The 20,559-nt window shown below is 42.3% G+C and overlaps 1 protein-coding gene across 1 annotated transcript; it reads right to left on the bottom strand.

Annotated features, from left to right (window-relative positions):
* Positions 1-8,253: 8,253 nt before the first annotated feature.
* On the bottom strand, positions 8,254-18,880 carry ARL5A (ARF like GTPase 5A). Its single transcript, XM_082484350.1, has 6 exons — positions 18,782-18,880; positions 16,722-16,782; positions 13,548-13,695; positions 12,317-12,400; positions 9,454-9,605; positions 8,254-8,933 (listed from the first exon to the last, which is right to left on the bottom strand). Exons 1-6 carry the CDS (start codon positions 18,825-18,827, stop codon positions 8,885-8,887), a joined length of 540 nt encoding a protein of 179 aa, XP_082340476.1. The 5' UTR covers positions 18,828-18,880; the 3' UTR covers positions 8,254-8,884.
* Between the last annotated feature and the right edge of the window lie 1,679 nt (positions 18,881-20,559).

Raw genomic sequence — 20,559 nt, 5'->3', positions numbered from 1 at the left:
ATCTTGCGCCACCGCCGGTTGTGACCAAGTACCGGCACGATGCAAGGATCCGTGACAATTTATTACTTTACTAACTCCCAGCTGTTTGGATTGCTCTTATGCAGCTGGCTGACGCATGCCGGAGCTGCTCTGCGGAGAGAGAAAATTTACAGTTTAAAAATGTGCTTTGGAAAGCGGCTTGCCCTTATTAAGGCATTAAGAAACTCCTCATTCTCCTCACTTTTTTTCTTGAGACATGTTTTACCAAAGTCTGGATGAAAACTAAGATATTGAAAGTTCTTATGAAGATTTGTGTGTTAAGTAAAGTTCAAGACTTTCCTTCATTTGTCAGCTCACCCGTTCACTGCCCCGTAAATAGTACAGCACCTTTGGCATCCTGGAGCAAAACAGATTCGACATGCGGCCCGTTAACTACGGACACGAGCATCCTGCTGCTGGGAACATGCTACCAACAACGGCAACCTGTACTCAAATATGTTGCCAAATATATTTAAAGCTTTTTTTAAAAAACAAACAAACAAACAAACAAAACCAACAAACCCCACCTTTCAACCAACAAAGCAATTGGATTATTTGTTGCTCACTACACTGTATACAACTGAGCATTTTCTAAAAGCACAGGAAAATTGCATCGCAACAGTACAGGAAGACACTGCTCCTCAGCATCCTGCCGGCTGACCGGCCACTTTCAGTGCAGGATGAGACCAAACATACGCCCCAGCCATCACTACCCACCGGCTTTAAAACAGCGCTCGTGTACAACTGCAAATGGCAGCAGCTACACTGGCAAAACGTATTATGCTCAACGAATTCAAAATTATTACAATACAGATTTCACCTTGAAAAACAAGAAAACAAGTTGTCAAACTTACTCTGAAAATGGTACGGTGAGTCTAAAATGAAGAAATTATCTGGCCAGCTTAATACAAACAGGTTTATTAGTTGTTTACACAGCTCTAATATGCATCCGTTAATCCATGTTTCGAACCCTCCCCAGGTAATAACGGGGCGTCTGTTCAGATTCAACAGTGCAAGGACCTCAGAAGCAAGTCTTCAACAGTACCGGCATTTATACTCCATCTTTATTTATGTACAAAAAAACTTTGACAATTTTCATTGTTCCTATTCCATGACCTGCACCTCTCTGCACGACCCCGACAGTTTGCCCACATATGTATATACACACACATACATATTCGGGGGGGAGGAAGGAAAAAATAAAAGTCTTCCAATTCTGAAGAATCGGGGGCAAAAAGCAAGACAGAACAAAGAAGTTACTAATGAGCATTACAGAAGACATTGACCGTTCTGTAATTTTGCATCTAACCCAACCTCATGTTAAAGGACCATATTCAGGGAGAATAAATCAATGTAGACTGTGCAACTATAGAGTAAAGACATGTCCGGTAATTTTAAAAATGGTAATAGGATCAAAAAAGTACTATATTATGTTTTATTAAAAAAAAAAAAAACAAACCCAAACAAACCAAACCCAAAACAATTAAAGAGAACAAGGTAGTCTTTAACTCTCATACAGTCAAGAAAGAAAGCCAAAAAGGTACAGCATTTTCTGTTAAAAAGTCTATTTACAGTTTGATGGTGCAGATGTAAATAACGAAGCCACGGCTCATTTCAGCAGGTTTGCGCTGCGCCAGATACCCAGGTGCTGGATGCAGAAGTAAAACCGTCAGAGTTTAGCTGTGGCAAACACTTTTCTTGCGCGCAGTTAAAAAAAAATAAAGGTATTTAATGCTAAAACCATACCAGAATAAAAACCTTCAAAAATACTTATTTTGAATGTATTTTTAAGGGATGATGTGGTGATCTATAGACTAAGATCAGACAGCGCCCAGGGGATGCGAAGCAGACAACATGCCCACGGCCCGCGGAATGAACCCTTCAGAGGAACCCTGTACTAAACCAGCCAAAAATAAGTATCTGATAGCGGTGTGTGTATTTTTTTTTTTTTTAATCACCTTATAGTTAATTGGATTCAAAAGAAAGACAAGAGAAGTTTGCTGAAAAGTCGCAGCAAATCGACGGAATAACAGAGTAAAGAGAACAAGGAGCTGTGAAGGCAGTGCCTCGCTCCTTCAGCCCCCGGGGAAGGGCGCCCAGAGGAGGAGAAGGAGGAGGAGGAGGAGAGCCGCGTGCGAGGGGGACACGGCCACCAGTCCTGGGAGGAGCTGGAGAGAAAGGCCACACGAGCGGGAGAAGGGTGGCAGCCGGACACACAGCTGAAATCGGGGACAGGAGGATAAAGACCGCGGAGGAGCATTTTGCCATCTATCGCACCCTCATCAGAGAGGGGTCGGTGCATTTACTTATTCCTCAAAACTCCGTTAACGCCATCATCTGCCTCTGCATGACTGAACAGACAAGCGATTCTACAAAGTTGCCACATGGATACAAACACTGCGCACTTGGAAATAAAGCAACAAGTCCCAAATTAACAGCCGTGGGACAGGACTGTTGGGGCTGCAGAGCTGAGCAGCAACATACCTGTAGTACACCAACACGGTAACCTGATTTTTTTAACCCAGTTTTGGTTTTATCACTTTTGCTGTCTAGGAAGTTACCTGTAACCCCCCCACTCCCATGGCCGCAAACACCAGTGGGCGGCACGTGAACGTGCAGGACCGGCCCACCGCTGGAATCCAGCATTTTCCGTAGGAAAAGTGCAGTTCACCATTAATTTTAATTTACGTTCTATTTAAAACCAGCCAACACATACTTATTACCAAACTTGTCCCAAATGCCAATCTCCCAATGCAAAAACTGTCATCACAGCTTTGGCAGAACACCGTGTTTCACCCCAATAACGCCGAGACAACCCCACAAACTAGGTCAGAAATCAGACCTTTGCTTGAAATGTTTCACCACAACACATACACACACACAAAAGATTTAACGCAAACAGTAAAATTTTGACAAGTGCTTTCATCTTAAAATAATAAGTACTGGTAGTTTCTCAAGAATGAGCAATTCTGAAGCTACCTATAAACGTGTACGCGTGCTCGTGCACAGCTCTCCCGCCCCAACAATTCTACACCAAATTTGCGTTTCAACTCTTCAACAAGAATTAAAAGAACTGGACGAGTTCCCTTCAACTAAAAGAACATCAGATTTTAAAAGTCAGGAAAGACAGGGAGAGGTAAGGGAGAAACGATTCAAGGAATGGTATGATAAAATTTCAGGAAAAGTTACTTAACAGAATCATAATTGAATTTTATTATCATAAAGAGCTTTTTAAAAACTTTTAGCTAAATTACTTGAATAAACATGCTTAAATTTCAGACACGGAAGTGCTCGAGCCAGGAAACGCAGTCCTCGCGACTCTCTGGATTAATCTGAAGCAGGAATTTCGTATGGTCTGGAATGAAATTTTATTGCCGTATCGGTGTTAGGGGGATACTTTATGCATTTCTTTCAGAAAGAAGACAAACTTTTTAGAAAGAGAAGTACAAAATACAAGTGATCAAAAGAAATATGACCCTGCTCGTATGATTAATGCATGTACATATGGACTTTGCATTTGTAACAGACAGATAATATGCTATAACATAACTACATCATTGATATACCAATCGGAGAAGTTTACTTTAGACTCAAAGCATCACAGGTTTCGTGTTGGAGGTTCCTACCCCAGTAGAGGCTGAGGATGCAGAGCTCGGTTCCCTGCCGGGGGAGCCGGCAGGGCATCCTGCCCCCGCAGCAGCACGGAGAGGCTCAGGCCCGGACTGCGGCTGCAGGATTAAAGGTTTTGGAAAAGAAGGCAGTGAGAAAGCGGAGGACAAATTGAAAACATTCATCAAAACATAATACAGACACAGTTTAAACTGGATGGGCTACCATTCCTCTATCACATCCTACCAATTCTTCAATTCAGCCAGAACAGCGCTCAGGCTTTCCAATCTGAGGGTTTGGGGGCTTTGTTTTGTTTAATGTTTGAATCTCTCTGCAGGAGATTATGTCTTTTCTTGGCCACCTCTTCTACCCTCCACAGCCATTGACGCAGGAAGTTTTAGACAAGAGTAACACTGAGCTGGTGATTTACACAGAATGATTTACAGCCTTCTAGGTAAAGCAGCAGTTTTTAACTTAATTCAGTACCAGCTAACTTTTCTAAATTTACAAAGAGGAAAAGCTTAAAAACCTCACCCAACTTGTGTCCTTACTCACTCTGGCTTAAGAGGCTAAGGGTGGCACGAGCGAGGCAGCGTGGCCCTGCGCGGAACGAAGGCTACTCTCTGATGTGAAGAGCGTTTTCAAAAAAACAAAGTTTCTGTACAATATAAAATCTACCCGGTAAAATGCTAGTAAGGCAAGATTAGAATTTCTGCTTATGATTCTAAAGCACATTGTACAAAAGTTACAGTAGCAACCACTTGTCTTTTCTCATTTTTGTACATTTAATATATTCACTGCAACAATTATATTCAAGTCCCATTTGTATTTATAATACGTCACGACTATATGCAAAGACGTTTTTCTTTCTTAGTGCCATTCTTCGTGACATCATATCATCCTTGTCCCATAATGCTCAACGACGCACCATTTAAAGGCTTAATATTACATTCATTTGCAAAGTTAATGTTTTCCTAGCCAATTAAAAAGGAACTACTTACACGAGGATGCTCACAAGGCCAAGCATTCTTGGATTAAGTTACTTAAACGGAGTTCCTTGAAAAGGAATTCCAGCTAACTCATCCGACAGAAGTGCAAATTTAGTATTTCCTCTCACAAAGCAAGCTAACTATGGGATGTCCGACAAAAGGAAAAGTGCTTGGAATGCAGAGGATAGAAAGAACTCTAACAAATAAATTTATCATAAATCATATTAAAACTGGTGTGTAAGGAGGGGGAAACCCCACTCATTCACACACATTTAGATGCTTTTATAGAAATACATCTATTTTAAGGAAAATGGAAATTGTAGCATAGGAAGAAAAAAGACAATCACCGACTTAAGTTTCAGGCACTTGAGCTGCATAGACTGTAGAAGGTGCCCATCAGATATGTTTAACATTCACACACGCACCCGTACACCTGGGAACATACCACAGAATGCATAGGAAAACAGCTATTAAGCCTCCCTGGGAAAACAAAACAAAACAAAACAAAACAGCTATGTAGATCCCTGTTTACATTTCCCACCTTTCCTCACAATTAAAAACCTGCGTAACTCTCAGATCCCAGAGGCAGCATGTTGTAGAGCTGATTTACCAAGTTCATTATTTGCTAAACCAAAGGAAACTTATGTATTAGATTACTGAAATATGAGTTACTGCTGTATTTTTTGTGCCAGTAAAATGGCATTCTGCAGCATAAACTTAAATAACCATTTTTAAAGACCTCTCCCTTTTTCTGTATAATATCCTAAGAATAAATTTCATTAAGAACAAAGGCAAAGTAATTTTAAGCTTTAGCTGAAAGCCAAAGCAACCCAACACACAGAGGGTGAAAACACAAAAGCAATACAAATCAAGGTCATGACTCATGTTAAGACAATCACTTCCAAACAATAAGGAGTGCAGTTGAAAGCAGCGTTGATGCAAAGTTAACTTGCTTTTCTATGGGCAGAGTGGTGAGAAAAATGCGAATTGTCCTACAGGAAAACCAAAAAAAGCTGTAAACAAGAAGCACATACAAAAAGGGTTTGTGTGTTCAAAAGTGTGTCTGCTCTTCTCCAGCCCTACTAGGTGACTAAGTTTAAAAACATTTCTAACGTTACACAAAAGGCAAGGTGTGTAGAAAAGGACCGTCAGAGCCACAGCACTATCATGAGGGTATATATATTTGTATATTCCTCTAATGTTCATCTCAGTAGTATCTGAGCAAACACAGCTGCTCTCATGAAAAACCTTCAGGCAGACAAACTTTCCTACACCACCTTCCACCGCAATGCCTGGTCAATGCCATTCCGCTTCTGCTACGCTTTGCTGCATTTAATGCACCATCGCACGCAAGGTGAGAATTGGGAATCGTCACCTCTGGTGACAATGGGGTGACAAAGAGCTTCCCAGCTACTACAGACAAAATCCATCATCCTTAGAGACTGCAAATCCAGCACTTAAAATGAAGGTGTGTCTTACGTTGATTCCTAAGCCCCGGTCAAGAATGCAACAGGCACGCGCTGTGTCAGTAAGACTTGGCCACCACTGAATTCTTGCTATGAAGCGCACATCTGTCTGCTCAAACACTATGGGATTGCGGAATAGGTAGAAAAGGTGACTCATCGTTATATGTGACATGACACACACCTTTGCTGTAGTCAGGTTAAGGCTGATTGCTCACCGCCCAACACCCAGACAAGGATTTGCTCTTGGGCGCAAAAGACATTGTTTCAAGAGGCAGTCTTCCCGCGTGCAGTTATCCCAACTCCCTGCCAGGGTCTGTCGCCACTTGTGACACAAAGATGAAGTGAACCACGCAGTACCTCAGAGGCCACAGAAAGTGGAAGTGGCCATGACACTGAGAGGGAAGAAGAGTAAACATAAGTTTACTTATGTACAAACATAAGATGTCTGGTTGCAACATCAGCCGTACCTGGAAAAAACCATCATACTCTCATTGCACGGACATCCTAAGCCCTACAAATTTAAGCGAAGGAGCAGGCAGCAAACTTCAGCAAGAAGCAGGTATCAGAATAATGCTCCATGGTTTTTCTTTCATTAACAGCAACAGCTCATTTTCTTAAAAACAAACAAAAACCCAACATGCACAGCCTCTGCAGGTTCAGGCAAAAGGATGCAGTATTTAACGATACTAAAGCAAAATATTTTAAAGGGATGAAAGGGAAGACATAAGACCCAAAAACCAAACGCTTAGGTTTATAAGCAAGTCTGCTTTTTCTTTTTTAAGACTAGAAAACGTACAGTTCCATTTCATATGCAAGTGTGCACAGAGCTCATTTCTCAAAGATACTATCAGATAAACTGAGAAAGTCTTTGCATTAAATTGTTATTTCTTCAAACATTTATACATTTTGCAATACACCAGTTAAATACCAATATCTATGTGCATGCACTATAAATATATGCATGTACACATTAAAATGTTTAACAAAGACAGCAGATTCCCTAGCCAGTGAGCATCATAAAGAGATACCAAAAATATATTAAAAAGTTAAATTCTTTACCTGCCTTTGTTAAATACAGACTTTTGAAATTGCCTCCCTTCTTTTCCCCACAAATTCACACCACGATCCCCAGCGAAGCAGGCAAACGGGAAGGCAGGTGCGCCGACTAGATTATCCCATAACCAAAGATAAGCACCTTAAGAAGTTCAAACTAAGCTTTTTCTTTAAAATGTCTTCTCCATCCTTATCAGATGCATGAGCTAAGAAAGGGAAGGACATTTTAAACAAAGTTTTATTTCATTTTGCTATACTCCCCAAACATACATCTCCAACATAAAAGCCTATGATTAAGGCTACGTACACTTTCACAATACTGACGATATTTCAACCCATCCAACTGCCATCCCACTGAAAAGCCTGTGTCCTTTAAAATGGGAATTCTGAACAGCTTCGGTATGGGACATCCATCGCAGTAGGTACTACAGTAAGAAAATCACATAGTGTCCTGACACCTCCTTATAAGTCACCTGGGGACCATGCAAGGGAGTTATATTTTCAAGAAGTACTGCCCTGGCACTTCTGTGGGAACGTGATCCAGGGGTCACTTACAGCCTTTCAAGTAGTGTAATGTGTTTTGTTCCCCATCCAAGTTCCATCCATTGCATATAGATATATATACATTTTATGCTATCAAAGAGAAGTGTGCCTTCCTCTGAAAAACACTTAATAAAAAGTATGACTTTTGTAAGATTCCAGTGGGACTTTAAAACATACTTTTGTGCCTCTTCTTTGGTTAAGGAAAAAAAAAAAGAAAAAGAGATGACATTTTTCCCTTTATGACAGCTAAAGGTACTTCTCCTAGACTTGAATCATAGATGAACAGTACTGCAAAAAAAACAAAGCAGTACCATAGGACAGCATGACATGAACTTTTTGGAATCACCGAATCCAATGATGACTACCATAAAAAAAGAAAATCTATCTCCTTTCAAAGTCTTAGGCATATTCTTACTGTTTGCCAACACTGTAATTTGAAGATCGATCCATATGCCCCAATTCATTATGGCATCCTCCCTAACTGAAAAATCACGTGAAAAACAAGCAACAGTCTTAAGAGAGAGTTTGCTTTATAAAGTTCTGGCGAGCCAACTGTCTGATGGATGTTACAGCCATACAGATAACAAAGAAGTTGTGACAAGTTGGCGACGTCAAATATTAGTACTACTGTCAACATACTGATTCAGCCTTACACACTGGTCTGAACAGATTGCAATTAACCTAAAATTGAGGTATAAATATACACAAATATGTACAGTACACATACAGGAAAATATTTTTGCATTTGTAACATTGGTAACCTTAAAAATACTGGAAAGTTGATATCTATGCCATTGATTTGTTTGCTAATTTACTGGAATAATGAAGCCAACATCTTCAACTAGAGAGGACTACAATGGAATAATAAAACTCAAAATTAAAAGCTCCTTCCTCTCACTTCATCTTCACCACGCTCAACGGTGGACTGTTCCAAGAGGCTGTATCTTGCAAAGACGGTTGATCACAGCTTTTAAATGCATCCTCAGAGGAAACCAAACAGGAAACCAAACCAGAGCCTCGACTGCATCTTTCTTTTTGCTGAAAGGTCTTAATTTATATACACGTATGTGTGTGTGCATCTATGTAGAAAATAAAGTTGAAATCAGTTCAGTATAAATACATCTAACCCATTAATTCTGCCACTGTGAAGGTAATCATGGGTACAGCTCTTTTTAAGCAATGTCTGTGCAAAGAGGTCATTAAAAATCATCTGATCTTAAGTCTTGACATCATCCATTCGAGTCCTTGGCACAGTCTGTAAAGAAAAGAGATAATTTTTAAGGAATACATGCATTTCTCAGGGTAATTTCAAAGACAATTCCATGGCACCAATTAATTTCTTCCTAAGAACTCTGCAATTCTGGCTGAAGCAATCATTTCCAGAAACGATTCACTCCGAGCGCAGCATTTCCTAGATCTTATTATGCAATCTACGGCTGAGAGACTTTAGATCCCAGCACTTCAAGACGTATACTGAAGTTTTCTCTAATTATGATTATCTTAATAAATCAGAAGAGGTTTTAGGTCATTCCCACCCCCGCCCTCATTAGGCCCAAATCATACAAAGTTTTATCACTGTGAGGCAAGACTGTGGATTTAATGTGTAAGTTGGTTTTCAGATCACACAGATCCTAAGTCAGTATGTTCTGAGCCCCAAAATCTTCAAGTATAAGATTATTATTGACAGGAAAGGAACACATGTTAAACCCAAACATAGCAATAAAAATACCACAACAAATCAAGATTCCCCTCCCACAGATGAGAATAACTCTTACCCCTCTCCAGTTAGAGCACAGCATGCCTGAATGTGCCACTGGTGATCCTTAATTGAAGTCAGTTTCAGAAACTGAGATATTTCAGCTACTGTCATACACTCTTTAACATCCTGCTTGTTAGCAAAGATCAGCAAACCTGCTTTTTTTAAGTCCTAGGGAGAAAGAAGAAAAAAAAAGATGATGATTACAAATGAGCCCTCGGAGGCAAAAGATGTGACACCAAACTAGAGAACCTCAAGCCCCAGCAAAAAAACCCTAAACTGAAACACTGCGGGCTGATTGACACGGAACTTCGGAACATCCTTTGATCCCGCAGATCAAACATGTAATTTTTGCCTAGGATGATCTGTAAAACTACGTATTCTGTTGTGCTCCGTGAGGCTCAGAGGCACCCTGTGTGTGTGCGTGCGCAGTCGCAGTAACGCCACGCACCTCCTCAGCAGCCACGGCCGTCCCTTTAGCCCTGACCTTGCGGGTCATTCCTGCCCGTGTAGCCAAACCAACCTCTGCATTCTCCTGAGCCTGGCTTTTCTACATACGCACACCACACTTTTACATATTACCATGCTGTTAAGATTGATTTTAGTACCAAATGTGCAGCAGTTCTTACATGGGGCAACAGTGGGCTCCCCCACCAGAATGTTTTAAGCAGTGGTAAAACCCTGCCAGGGCTGCCCGCAGCAGGTGCCAGTGGCGTGCGTGCTGGCACCCAGCCCGGCACCGTGGCTCACCGGAGCCAGAAGGACGCTCTGCCAGCGCAGCAGTTCTCGGCGAGGGAAATCCCACCCATTAAGAAGCTTTAAGACTGCCAGTGACGGTGTAAAGCAAGCTGCAGTAATATTTTATTTAGAGGATACACAGACTTTGTAGGAAATCATCGCTTATGCTGCTTCAGAATCCAAGGATGGACATCTACTTGAACAAGCACATTACAACAAACTTCTTTATAAGGCCTATGTAATATTTAAAACATTAGTACTAACAATTTAGAGAACAGTGACTCTAGGGGCAAGCTTATTTTATCTCAAGCTGCTTGGAATTACACTAGTACGGGCATGTATTATTGAAAATCTGCCCCTCCAAAAGGAAAAAGGTCTTCCCAGGAAGCCAAGACAACACATTCACTTAAATGCCTATCAGGCACACGAATTTTTACAAGCCGTAAAATTAATTCCCAAATGATCTACTGGTCCAGAAAATAGTTGGAACCGACCTGGGCAACTCAATTTTGCCTTAACGAAAATTCAATTGAACTGGTTATCAGAAAGAAAGTATTTTCAAGGACTGCAAGGAAAAGCTATTCTAAATAAATATTTGACTTTCACTTCAGCTTATATGTATTGTTGTTCTCTTCAAACGTCACAGCATCTGGAGAGCTAGCAGAATATACTGAAAACATCCTGTTGTAAAACAATGGGCACATTTACTGTTAGACGGGTTCTTTTGGAGCACAGAAATAGTCTTCCAGCACGAAGCAAGGGCATTCTTGCTGCTTGGGGTTCCAGACTTCCCTCATTTCAAATTCAGTTCGTTAACAACATCCGCATCTTCCTTTATAGATTATAAGGCAGAAGATGCAGATTTTGTTTAGCGACTGCAACAGACTGAAGAGTACATCTCTGAAATTTTAATTATGACAACAGCAAACCCAATGGCAATACTCCCCCCGTGCCACATTTAACATTCCACCACAACCAAGAAAGCCAGACCTACTTTATAAGAATTTATTTTATTAAACAATTTTAACTTAAATGCCAAAAATTATAAATTCAAGACACTAGGCAAAGCACTTGGTTTTTTCTCAAATGCTTCAGATTACCATGATCGCTCAAAGGAAATACATAGGCAGCCTTTGCCCTTCCTGCAGTCATCTACTAAACAGCGGCTACAGTTTAAATATAGATGGAATATTTGGGGATATAATGCCATCAATTTTATGCATGTCTTTGTATTCTGACACTTAAATTTGGAAGCTCAGTGTCATCTCAGACAAACTGATCCAGTCTGCATTAAACTTGTCTTATGAGTCCCACCAGTAGTCCATCTTATATAAACACATCTTCAGCAAAAATCAGGGCTCTGGTCCTGTGGCACTGTACAGATAGATTAAAGTCTTTGGGACATTCAGGTCACGCAATAGGTGCTCCTCAGCTTATGCGTCAGTCCGCTAATTCTGAATCGGACCCAGATAGCTCAGTTTTAGACCTAACACAGGGCTCAATTTTAAAAAGATTCTTTGCAAGTTAGCAACCTGTATTCTGGTTCTGTAATTCCAAGTAGAAATAGAATGGCTATTGTAGCCACAGGCAGTGCATTTCTTCAGTCTCATAGCTGGTTGCTATAAGACATATTATTAAGGCTGTATCTGTTTCACTGTGAAAACAGAAAGCAACCATGAAGCTATCAAAAATAGTAATTAAGTTGTTGGAGAAAACAATGTTTTTTTTTAAATTATCTCATTCAGCTATTAACATGGATTGAAGTATAAAAGCCACAAAAGTCATTTATAGGTCCTAACTTCTGTTTCACTGACGCATGCAGAAGTTGATAAGCTACTTTTGTGGGAGTTCTCTTTAGGAATTTGGTATTAACTTACAACTTTATGAGGAGCTTCACAACAGACAGCCTCTAGCAGGAACACGACAGCTCTGCTACAGCACTACCTGCAGCTGGGAGACCGTGACTGGTAAGGTTTGCCTCGGGCTTCACGGGAGAGGCCTCTCTCCATTCTGGTCTGTCTCCAGCCAGCAGGTGTAAGCCAGAGCTTTCACAAGCAGCGTGCAAATCTGCTTCCCTTAACACGCATCATCCAGATCTTACCCGCAATAAATACTAAAACAAAGAAAACATAGGGTCTACTCACCTCATGTGCTAACATTTTATACAGTTCTTCTTTAGTCACAGAAATTCTCTCTCTGTCTGTGCTGTCCACAACAACTATCACAAACTTTAAAAAGTGAAAAGTTATTAGTCAGAGAACAAACTCCATCCTTCTGGCCACACACTTGTCAACAGAACAGATTACTGTTCCCCTCGCATTATCCAGACAGTCAGCTGGATTGTCAGATAGCATCATATTCCAGATACGCTCTCCCAGCTGGAGCGTGATTATCCACAGCACTGGTATCATTTACAACTTATGCTGTGGTTTGTATACAAAAGTAGCTCTGGCACATCTTTCGACTTTCCATTTTCCATTTCCAAGTGAAAAATTTATATTGATCACAAGTGTTTCTCTGTAATCCCAGATCTGGTTTTGTTCTTTGCTTAGCATAATTGAGTTAGCACACAGATCCCTCAAATAATTTGTTGCAGCATTAAAAAGATAAAACTGTACCAGCTTTTTCCCTTAACTTCAAATACTAACATGCAAATAGATATATGCGAGGGATTTTAAAAAACCCGTAAACGCCATACTTTGAGAGCACACATGCAGATACATGTCAGAGCACCTTATAGGGAAGCTCAGGAGAACAAAGTTAATTATTATAAAAAACAACTTTTTTAAAAACCCATAATTGATATCACATAGGAAACCTTGACTTAAATCATTATTTTAATCAAGTTCGGTGTATGTTCTGCAACCCCATCGCTAAAGAGTTCTTAAAATTCTTGGGGGTGCTTAAATCAATTGATGATGGGAGCTGGCGAGACAGAGCTCCCACGGTCTTGGAGGAAAACTTTTGGGCTTTCAGTCTTACTCCTGAGGGGTTACCCAGGCTTTAGAGTACCCGCTACAGAGACAGGGCAGTCGTGGCCCACAAGAAGGGACCTGTAAACACGGGGATCTGCAATACCGAGACAGACTGAGCGCCCGCCCTACAGCCGCAGACACCCAGACACAGAATCCTTACAAACAAGTTGGTTTTAATCACAAGTCCATATTATGCACCTGATGTTGAGAAATATAAAAGCGAGTCATGCAACAGCTTGCTAAGGAGGAGACTCCAAAAATCAAAACAAGAGTACCCCGAAGTGGCTACGGTGACATTCAAAGCAGTTAATGCAGCCCTCTGGGAGCGTGTCTGGTACGGATCTCGGGTACGCCGCAGCAACGGTTACACTAAGACTTCCAGCAAGGCGTTCGTTCTCACCTCAGTGTTTGTATAGTAGGTGTTCCACGAAGACCGAAGGGACTCCTGCCCTCCGATATCCCACATCAGAAAGCGCGTGTTGTTAACCACTATCTCTTCCACGTTACTCCCTATGGTGGGCGAGGTGTGCACCACTTCGTTCATGGAGCTGCAGAGGGAAGAGAGCGACTCGGTGAGACGCTGCAAAAACTGGCATTATCGAGCACCATAGGACTCCAAACCGACCTACTGCTATAAAAACTAATCTTCATGCTTATTCCGAGGTAGAAAGCTTGGTAGGAGAATTGCAGCAAACACTCCTTATGCAGCAAATAGAGAAAAGGTTTGACAGTGGAAGGTGAATAAAAATAAAAATAACTACAAATAGCAATAAAAAAGCACTCAGAAAACTAAATAATAATTTAATTATAAAGCTGAGAGCGCATCCATGAACGAAACTACATTGTAATTGATAGAATCATAAAGCTGAGAGGATATTTGCCTCAGAAGCTGTTCTAAGCTTTTCTTTTTCCAGGCTGATTTTGGCACGCATGGGGAGAGAGCAGTTGTTTGCTACAAGAATGTGGTTAAGCCACAAGATTTCCAAGGCTGCAGAAAAACAACAACTCAGCATCCAGTTCCACCAAACATACTACATCTTGCCCTCCTTCCAGTACAGGCCACGAAGAGCGCACTTTCTTCACAACTCAGTTACTTTATGTCCAAACTTTCTTCTCTCTCCCTTCAGCACAGTCCAAAACCTCTACTTTTTGGAGACAAATGCAGACATTAAGTATTTCAAATATATTGGTTTAGAGATACTGAGTGCAATTTTGTCACTGAAGTTTCACATCAGTAGTGATAACCAAATGTGTACTCTGCATACTTCTAAAGTTCAAATTATTTAAACTCTACTGTATGGGAATATGCAAAAAAAATTTTAAGCGGCTTCAAGGAAAACATCAACCATTTTGAAAGAACGTAATTATTTTCTCTTCTGACAATCTTGATATATTTTTTCATTTTATATGAACATTTTTTGAAGCTTTAGCAGAGCTTTTAGTTACAGTGACAGCAATTTGAGACTTGTAACAGTGCTGGAATATTTCCTGAAGAGGATACAGAGAATGGGGGAGGTAAAGGGATGGTCCAGCGTTCTGAAAAGGAATCCCAGTTACACAGTGTCTCGGCAGCGTAACAAGATACCTTCTCACCCCGCACATTTGAAGGCAACTATGTAAGGGAATGAGAATTAGAAGAAAGAACCATAAAATCAAATTAAGGATAACAATGATATATAAGAAGCCTGTGGCTGATTTCATATTTAAAAAACAGGTTTTAGCAGAGTTCTTTTAATGCTTGGAGGAGACGTATCATGAGTCCCCTTTCCTTGGCTGAACCTGCAGCCTTTCACATTCAAGCTGCGGGCATCTCAGTTTGCAATACGATAGGTGGATTTTTCCCTCCTCCCCACTGACACAAGGTGAGCATGAAGCTCAACATCTTTTCTAGACACCTGATCACAAAATCCTACCGCTGCCTCAGGGGAGGGAGGAGATCTGAGTACGAGAACAGGACGAAATTAAGTGTCTGTGGAGCTGCAGTGATCTGTCAGAAGAATCACCACTCACACGTCTGCTGTGACCCTCCACGACATCAAAGTAACAGCCAGCGCACTGACCAACACTACTCGTCCTGTTGGTTATCTCTGCCCATCTCTTAAGAAAAGAGTTAAACATATTCATTCATGCTCAGAACACTTATCTGCCACGAAGAAACGGTAAGAAAAAAAATGGGATACGCACAGATGGAGATAGGGTTTAAGGAGGAGTCAGGCAGGAGGAACAGAGGACACTACACGTACAGAGCTCTGTCAAAGCAGCAAACAGGGGAAGGGGAATACAAGGAGAGAGAAGGGGAAGTCCTGTGGAGCTAAAACGGGTATAAAGAAAACGGAGGCATATAGAGATCCACTGTACAAAAGGGAAAAGAAAACACTGAGACTGCAGAAATAAGATGAGAAGAATCATGAGACATTTGTGGAGGAAGTGGAAAGACACAGGCAGCATTAAAATGCACTGAGGACAGCTCTCAGCTGCAGCAGCTACTAGACTTGAAAATTATTCTTCATTCTATTTATGCTTTTTAAAATCTCTCACTCCAGATTCAAATAACGACAACCACCTTCTTTTCACTTTCTCTGCAGAGCATGCTAGGGCATAAGTGGCTGGAAATGCCGCATGAGCTTCACGTTTCAGAAAGGCAAAAGTAGATCACAATTTAACAAAACCCAAACATTTTACGAAAGCATATTTTAAGTGTTGGGCTGGACCAGTATCACTTAACAGGAATTATTTCTGATAGTGACCCAGGAATACTTCCTAACACTAGACCACTTCACGTGAGAAATCGCAAATCTGTTTCTATTATAAACAGACCTTGAGTCGCCTGTCCCACCTAGAAGCTTCTGAGTCTGTGGACAAATTTGTCCCCTTTTATCAAAATGCAGTTGAGGACCAGAGATACGAAGCTCATACAAGTTTCACATAAACCAGTAGCAAGGTTAACGCAAGACAAACACAAGTCAGTGCCACTATTCAAGGCAGAAGCTGCAGAACAGCCACCAGCACTGACGGCTCAAATAAAGCCCTGGCCAGGCAGCATGGGCTGCCACCAGCCGCAGAGCTGTGCTGCCCTGGGTTCAGCCTTCCTCCTTCATCCCCTACCACAAACGCCATGGAAGTACACCTTGGTGCGCAGCACACAAGTCACGGCAGGGAGAGGTCAGGCTTCACTGCTTTGCTACTCGCAGCACAATTTGTTTAGTATTTACATGCTGCGGCGTGGATCAGTTCAGCAGCATTGTCCTGTGGCTAAACCTCGCTATGATCATATTTTATGGAGTTGGCAAACAGCCCACCCGGTGACACCAAAGGCAGTTGTGATTAAGTGGTAATAGCAATGTAATCTGATAAATAAAAGCCCCGAACAAAACCTTATTCATATACCAGGCAAAACACAGACCTTTCCAAACTCTAAACACACGCTTTGACCCACTGCCACCTATGCTGTTCAGTAATCTTCAGCATAATGCTCTCAAAGGAAAAACTAACAAGGAAAGCAGCAACAAGTCAGAGTAATATATACAACGCACACCTTGAAGTACATGAAACGTCATCTGCAGTTCATACTTACAATTGATAAAGAATGGTCGTTTTTCCTGCATTATCCAGACCAACAATGATTACTTTGTGCTCTGAAATAAAAATAACTCTAGTAAGTCACATAGTTAACTTTGCTATCACGATAACAACTGTGTTATGAAACAATGTTAGTGTCGCATTTTTGACTGATTTCCTAGGCAAACACCGCCAAACTTCAGGTGCCACATTTCATGGGCCATACCTAAAAGCTGGTTTGACTGTGGAGGTGTACAAACCCGTGCACTGTTCTGAGCAGCTAAGTGACTGGCCGCTTTTTCCCCCATCTGCACATCTACAGGAACAATTTCTGAGCGATTACAGAGATTACATGCTGATTTTTTCCTTCTCTAAACTGCTAGAGCACTCTCACGCTGGAATCCTTTCCCAAACTTCCACACATTTTTGTGGATTGTAACAGACTGCACTCTCTATTCCCCCCAACTACAGTAGTTCTCCAGAACACGTGCTTACACATGTTAAATGTTCATTTCTAAGGCTGTACTTTTATTACGGTCTGCAACATCCTGACCCCTTTGCAGGGTTGTTAAAAAACACAGCAAGGCTGATTTGCACTGCAAGCAGGGTGATCCAGCTGTCTCCCGCAGTGCCCTCTTTTCCTTTCAGGTTTGGAACCTGGAGAACACATTTGCCTACGAATATTTTACAGTACGCATTCACCCAATTTAGTTTTAGATGAACCAAAGAGTACTTACTACACAAAACTACTCTGACACATATGCGAACACATTCTGAACTCAATGCCAGAATCAATTATTGTTTCTATTTAGCACCTTCTTTTCTATACATCAAAAAATTCAATTTGAATTCTACAGCTGGTGTTGTCAAGCACATTCAAATTTACGATTTCCAGGACGAGTCAGCGCTGCCTGCTCTCAGCCATATTACACAACTTTTCGTTGCACAAATAACCTTGGCTTCGACAGGACTATTCATGCAAGTAAAAGCTTCATGAGAAGGGGCTTTCTTCCTCCCCTCCCCAGTGGTCCACAAGGGCAACAAAAAGCCATTACAAGTCTGCCCAAGCTTCAGACGACCAGAGATCAATTCCTTCTGTTAGCAAAGTACACTTGCATTGATTCATCACAGAGGAGAGAGGTAGGGGACAGGGGTCAGGTAAGTGGGGTTTCTTGGTTTTCATTTTATCAATATTGTGTGGTTTTGCAGAGTTTGTCTTACGTACCATCAAAGATAAATTCCAGTTTTAATAACTTTGCATAACTGCACAATATTGTAAAAATATCTGCTTACCTGACCCCACATAACTAGGAACTTTTGTTTCTGGTGTGATGTTGCCAGCATAGTGGATGTTAGGAAATCAGTTGGAACGGAAGATCTGAGGTGGGGCTGGATGCTACAAGACAAAAATATTTTGTTGTGTTTGCACTAAGTGTCAATGGGCATATAGTTGGGACATTCAGCATGCATGTGTAAGAGTATTTAAGTTCACCCAGAATCAAATTTAAAAGACCTTATAAACACAGAGAAGAGCGTCAGCATGTGTTTTATAGTTAAAGCTCCAACTCTCATTAAAACCTTACTGTAAGGAGACAGGCGGTACAAATCTGAAGTTACTTTTAACGTTTACTCCATAAGCAGCAATTTTGCCAGATATGGAGGTTGATCCCTCAAAGCCATTAATAAACGGCAGATGACGAGAGGAGAGGAGACGAGACGCAACGACACAACACAGCTGTATTCGCGTTAATAATTTAACATCCACCTTTCAGTAAATGAGCTTTCCAGTGACTTAAGGGGGTCGGGGGGGGGGGGGGGGGGGGGGAGAGGAGGTTAAAAGCCCCCAACTTTCCTGGCCGCAGCCTGTCCTCCCGACCCACTGCCCACCCTTCCCCGCCCGGGGCTCGTAGCCCAGTAGCCCCGGTGGCCAAAGCTGTGGCGGTTTACCAGAGCGGGCCCCCACCTCAGGAAGGGGCCGGGAACCGCCGCCTCCAGCCCGCCGGCCATCGCCCCTCAGGCCTGTCCCGTCCCGTCCCCACCGCGTTCCCCGGGCCGCCTCCACCACCTCGCCCTCACCCTGATGGTTGAACAGCCTCCATATCCTGGTGAAGAGGATCCCCATCCTCAGCCGGGGCCCTGGCCGCCTCCTCAGCGCTTACCGCCGGGTTCTGCCCCCCACCACCACCCCCGCCTCCGCCTTTCAGGGTCCGGCCCAGCGCCCGTTTTGCCGGCTGGGGCCTGGCCGGATCACCTCACGCTCGGACATCGCCGCTCGCCCGCCCCCGGCTCCTCTCTCGCCTCAGCCGGGGCCGGTCTCGCCTGAGCGGGGAAGAGAAGCGACGCGATGGGCGGACGCGGCGGCCACCGTAGGGCCGGGGGAAGGCGGGGGCTGACGCGTCGCTGTGACGTAGGGCGGCGGCCGCCATTACGCGACTCCGCCTCAGCGAGCGGCGGCCGCGGCGGAGGCCGCGCTCGACCCCTCAGGGACGAGCGCGGCCTTCGCCGCCGCCGCCTCTCGCTTAAGTGATCACAGAGAGACTTTTACACGGTTTGTGGTTTTTTTTTTTACCTCATTTATTGTAGAAAAGTTAACTGTAATGCAGTTTTTTTTTATACATCTAAATTCCATAAAACAAACCCATAGAAAGGAGGACACTCTTCAGCATGCAAGCCCGCGTTTTCTTGTCTTTTTAAATGATTCTGGTCACAAAAATAACACCACTTCTATTTTTTCTTTTTTTTTCCTTCGAAAGCCACTAAAAGCAGAGGGAGAGCAAAGCATGCAACACTGTACACAATTTGCATAGTATATTGTACCCGGCATGCCTCGTAGAATGCTACACATACAGAATCTATAGGAGTAAAAACAGAAAGGGGCGAATCAGCAGAAAATAGAAGAAAAAATTGGTGGGTTGTTTTCTTTCTTAGTAACGTCTTTCCCAGCGCGACTGAACAGGCTCCTGCTGAGGTAACCCCACCAAGCCATTGCTGGGAACCGGTTTTGGGTGAGAAACAGGATTTTCTGTCCTCTGAGAAGCCCGAGGTCCGTCGTTTGGGGTTTGAACGACCGTTTTCATCGTCTTCTCGTTGCCCCTCTGTTTCTCAGGCGCACACACAAATCTGCATCTCGCCTGATTCTCTTCCTACGCTGTTCTCGCACAGCGTTGACTTTCTCTGGGTGAGAAGAGAATCGGGCACGTTTATATATACACACACGTATACATACACGCGTGTTTATATATATGAACACACCTCGGGCCCAAGCATGCATTCCTTAAGCTTACTTTCCTTTCCTTTTAAATTTACTTTTAAAAATTGTGTTTATCTTTTTTAAATTTAAATTCTCAGCAGTACGAGTGGAAGTTTTGGGTGGACTCGTCCACAGCTGGTACGGTGTAACGCTCCTCTCTCCCCCACCTCCCCGTCCCCCCACACAAAAGCACGTAGCTCCGTAGCCCCGACAACCTAATTACCGGGGGTATTTAATTCCCAACCTTGGGCTACTTATGTATTCGTGGGATATTCATCAGTCGTATGCCAAAATCTGTACATTGACCAAAATTAGAAGTTATTAATGTAATTTCAGCTTTGAGGAGGAAATTAGCAGAAATGAATGTGGTGGACTTTCTAATTTTAAAAGGTGGGTTTTTTTTTTTCACTAATTGGAAGGAATACAAGTTATTGAAAAATCAATCACATATGCAAAATGCGAGGCTTAGAAATAAACTGCTGAAGTATCGGGCAGCAAGTTAAACTGATCAAAAATGCAATAAATCCATTGATGCTGGATCAAAATATTTACACCACCACCCCCCCTTTTTTTTTTTTTTTTTCAAAAATACAATGCCAAATGC

This window comes from Vanellus vanellus, assembly GCF_965231255.1.
Source record: "Vanellus vanellus genome assembly, chromosome: 5".
Taxonomy (NCBI): domain Eukaryota; kingdom Metazoa; phylum Chordata; class Aves; order Charadriiformes; family Charadriidae; genus Vanellus; species Vanellus vanellus.
Note: the sequence above shows the minus strand (reverse complement) of the source record. Positions and strands in the feature narration are given on the sequence as shown.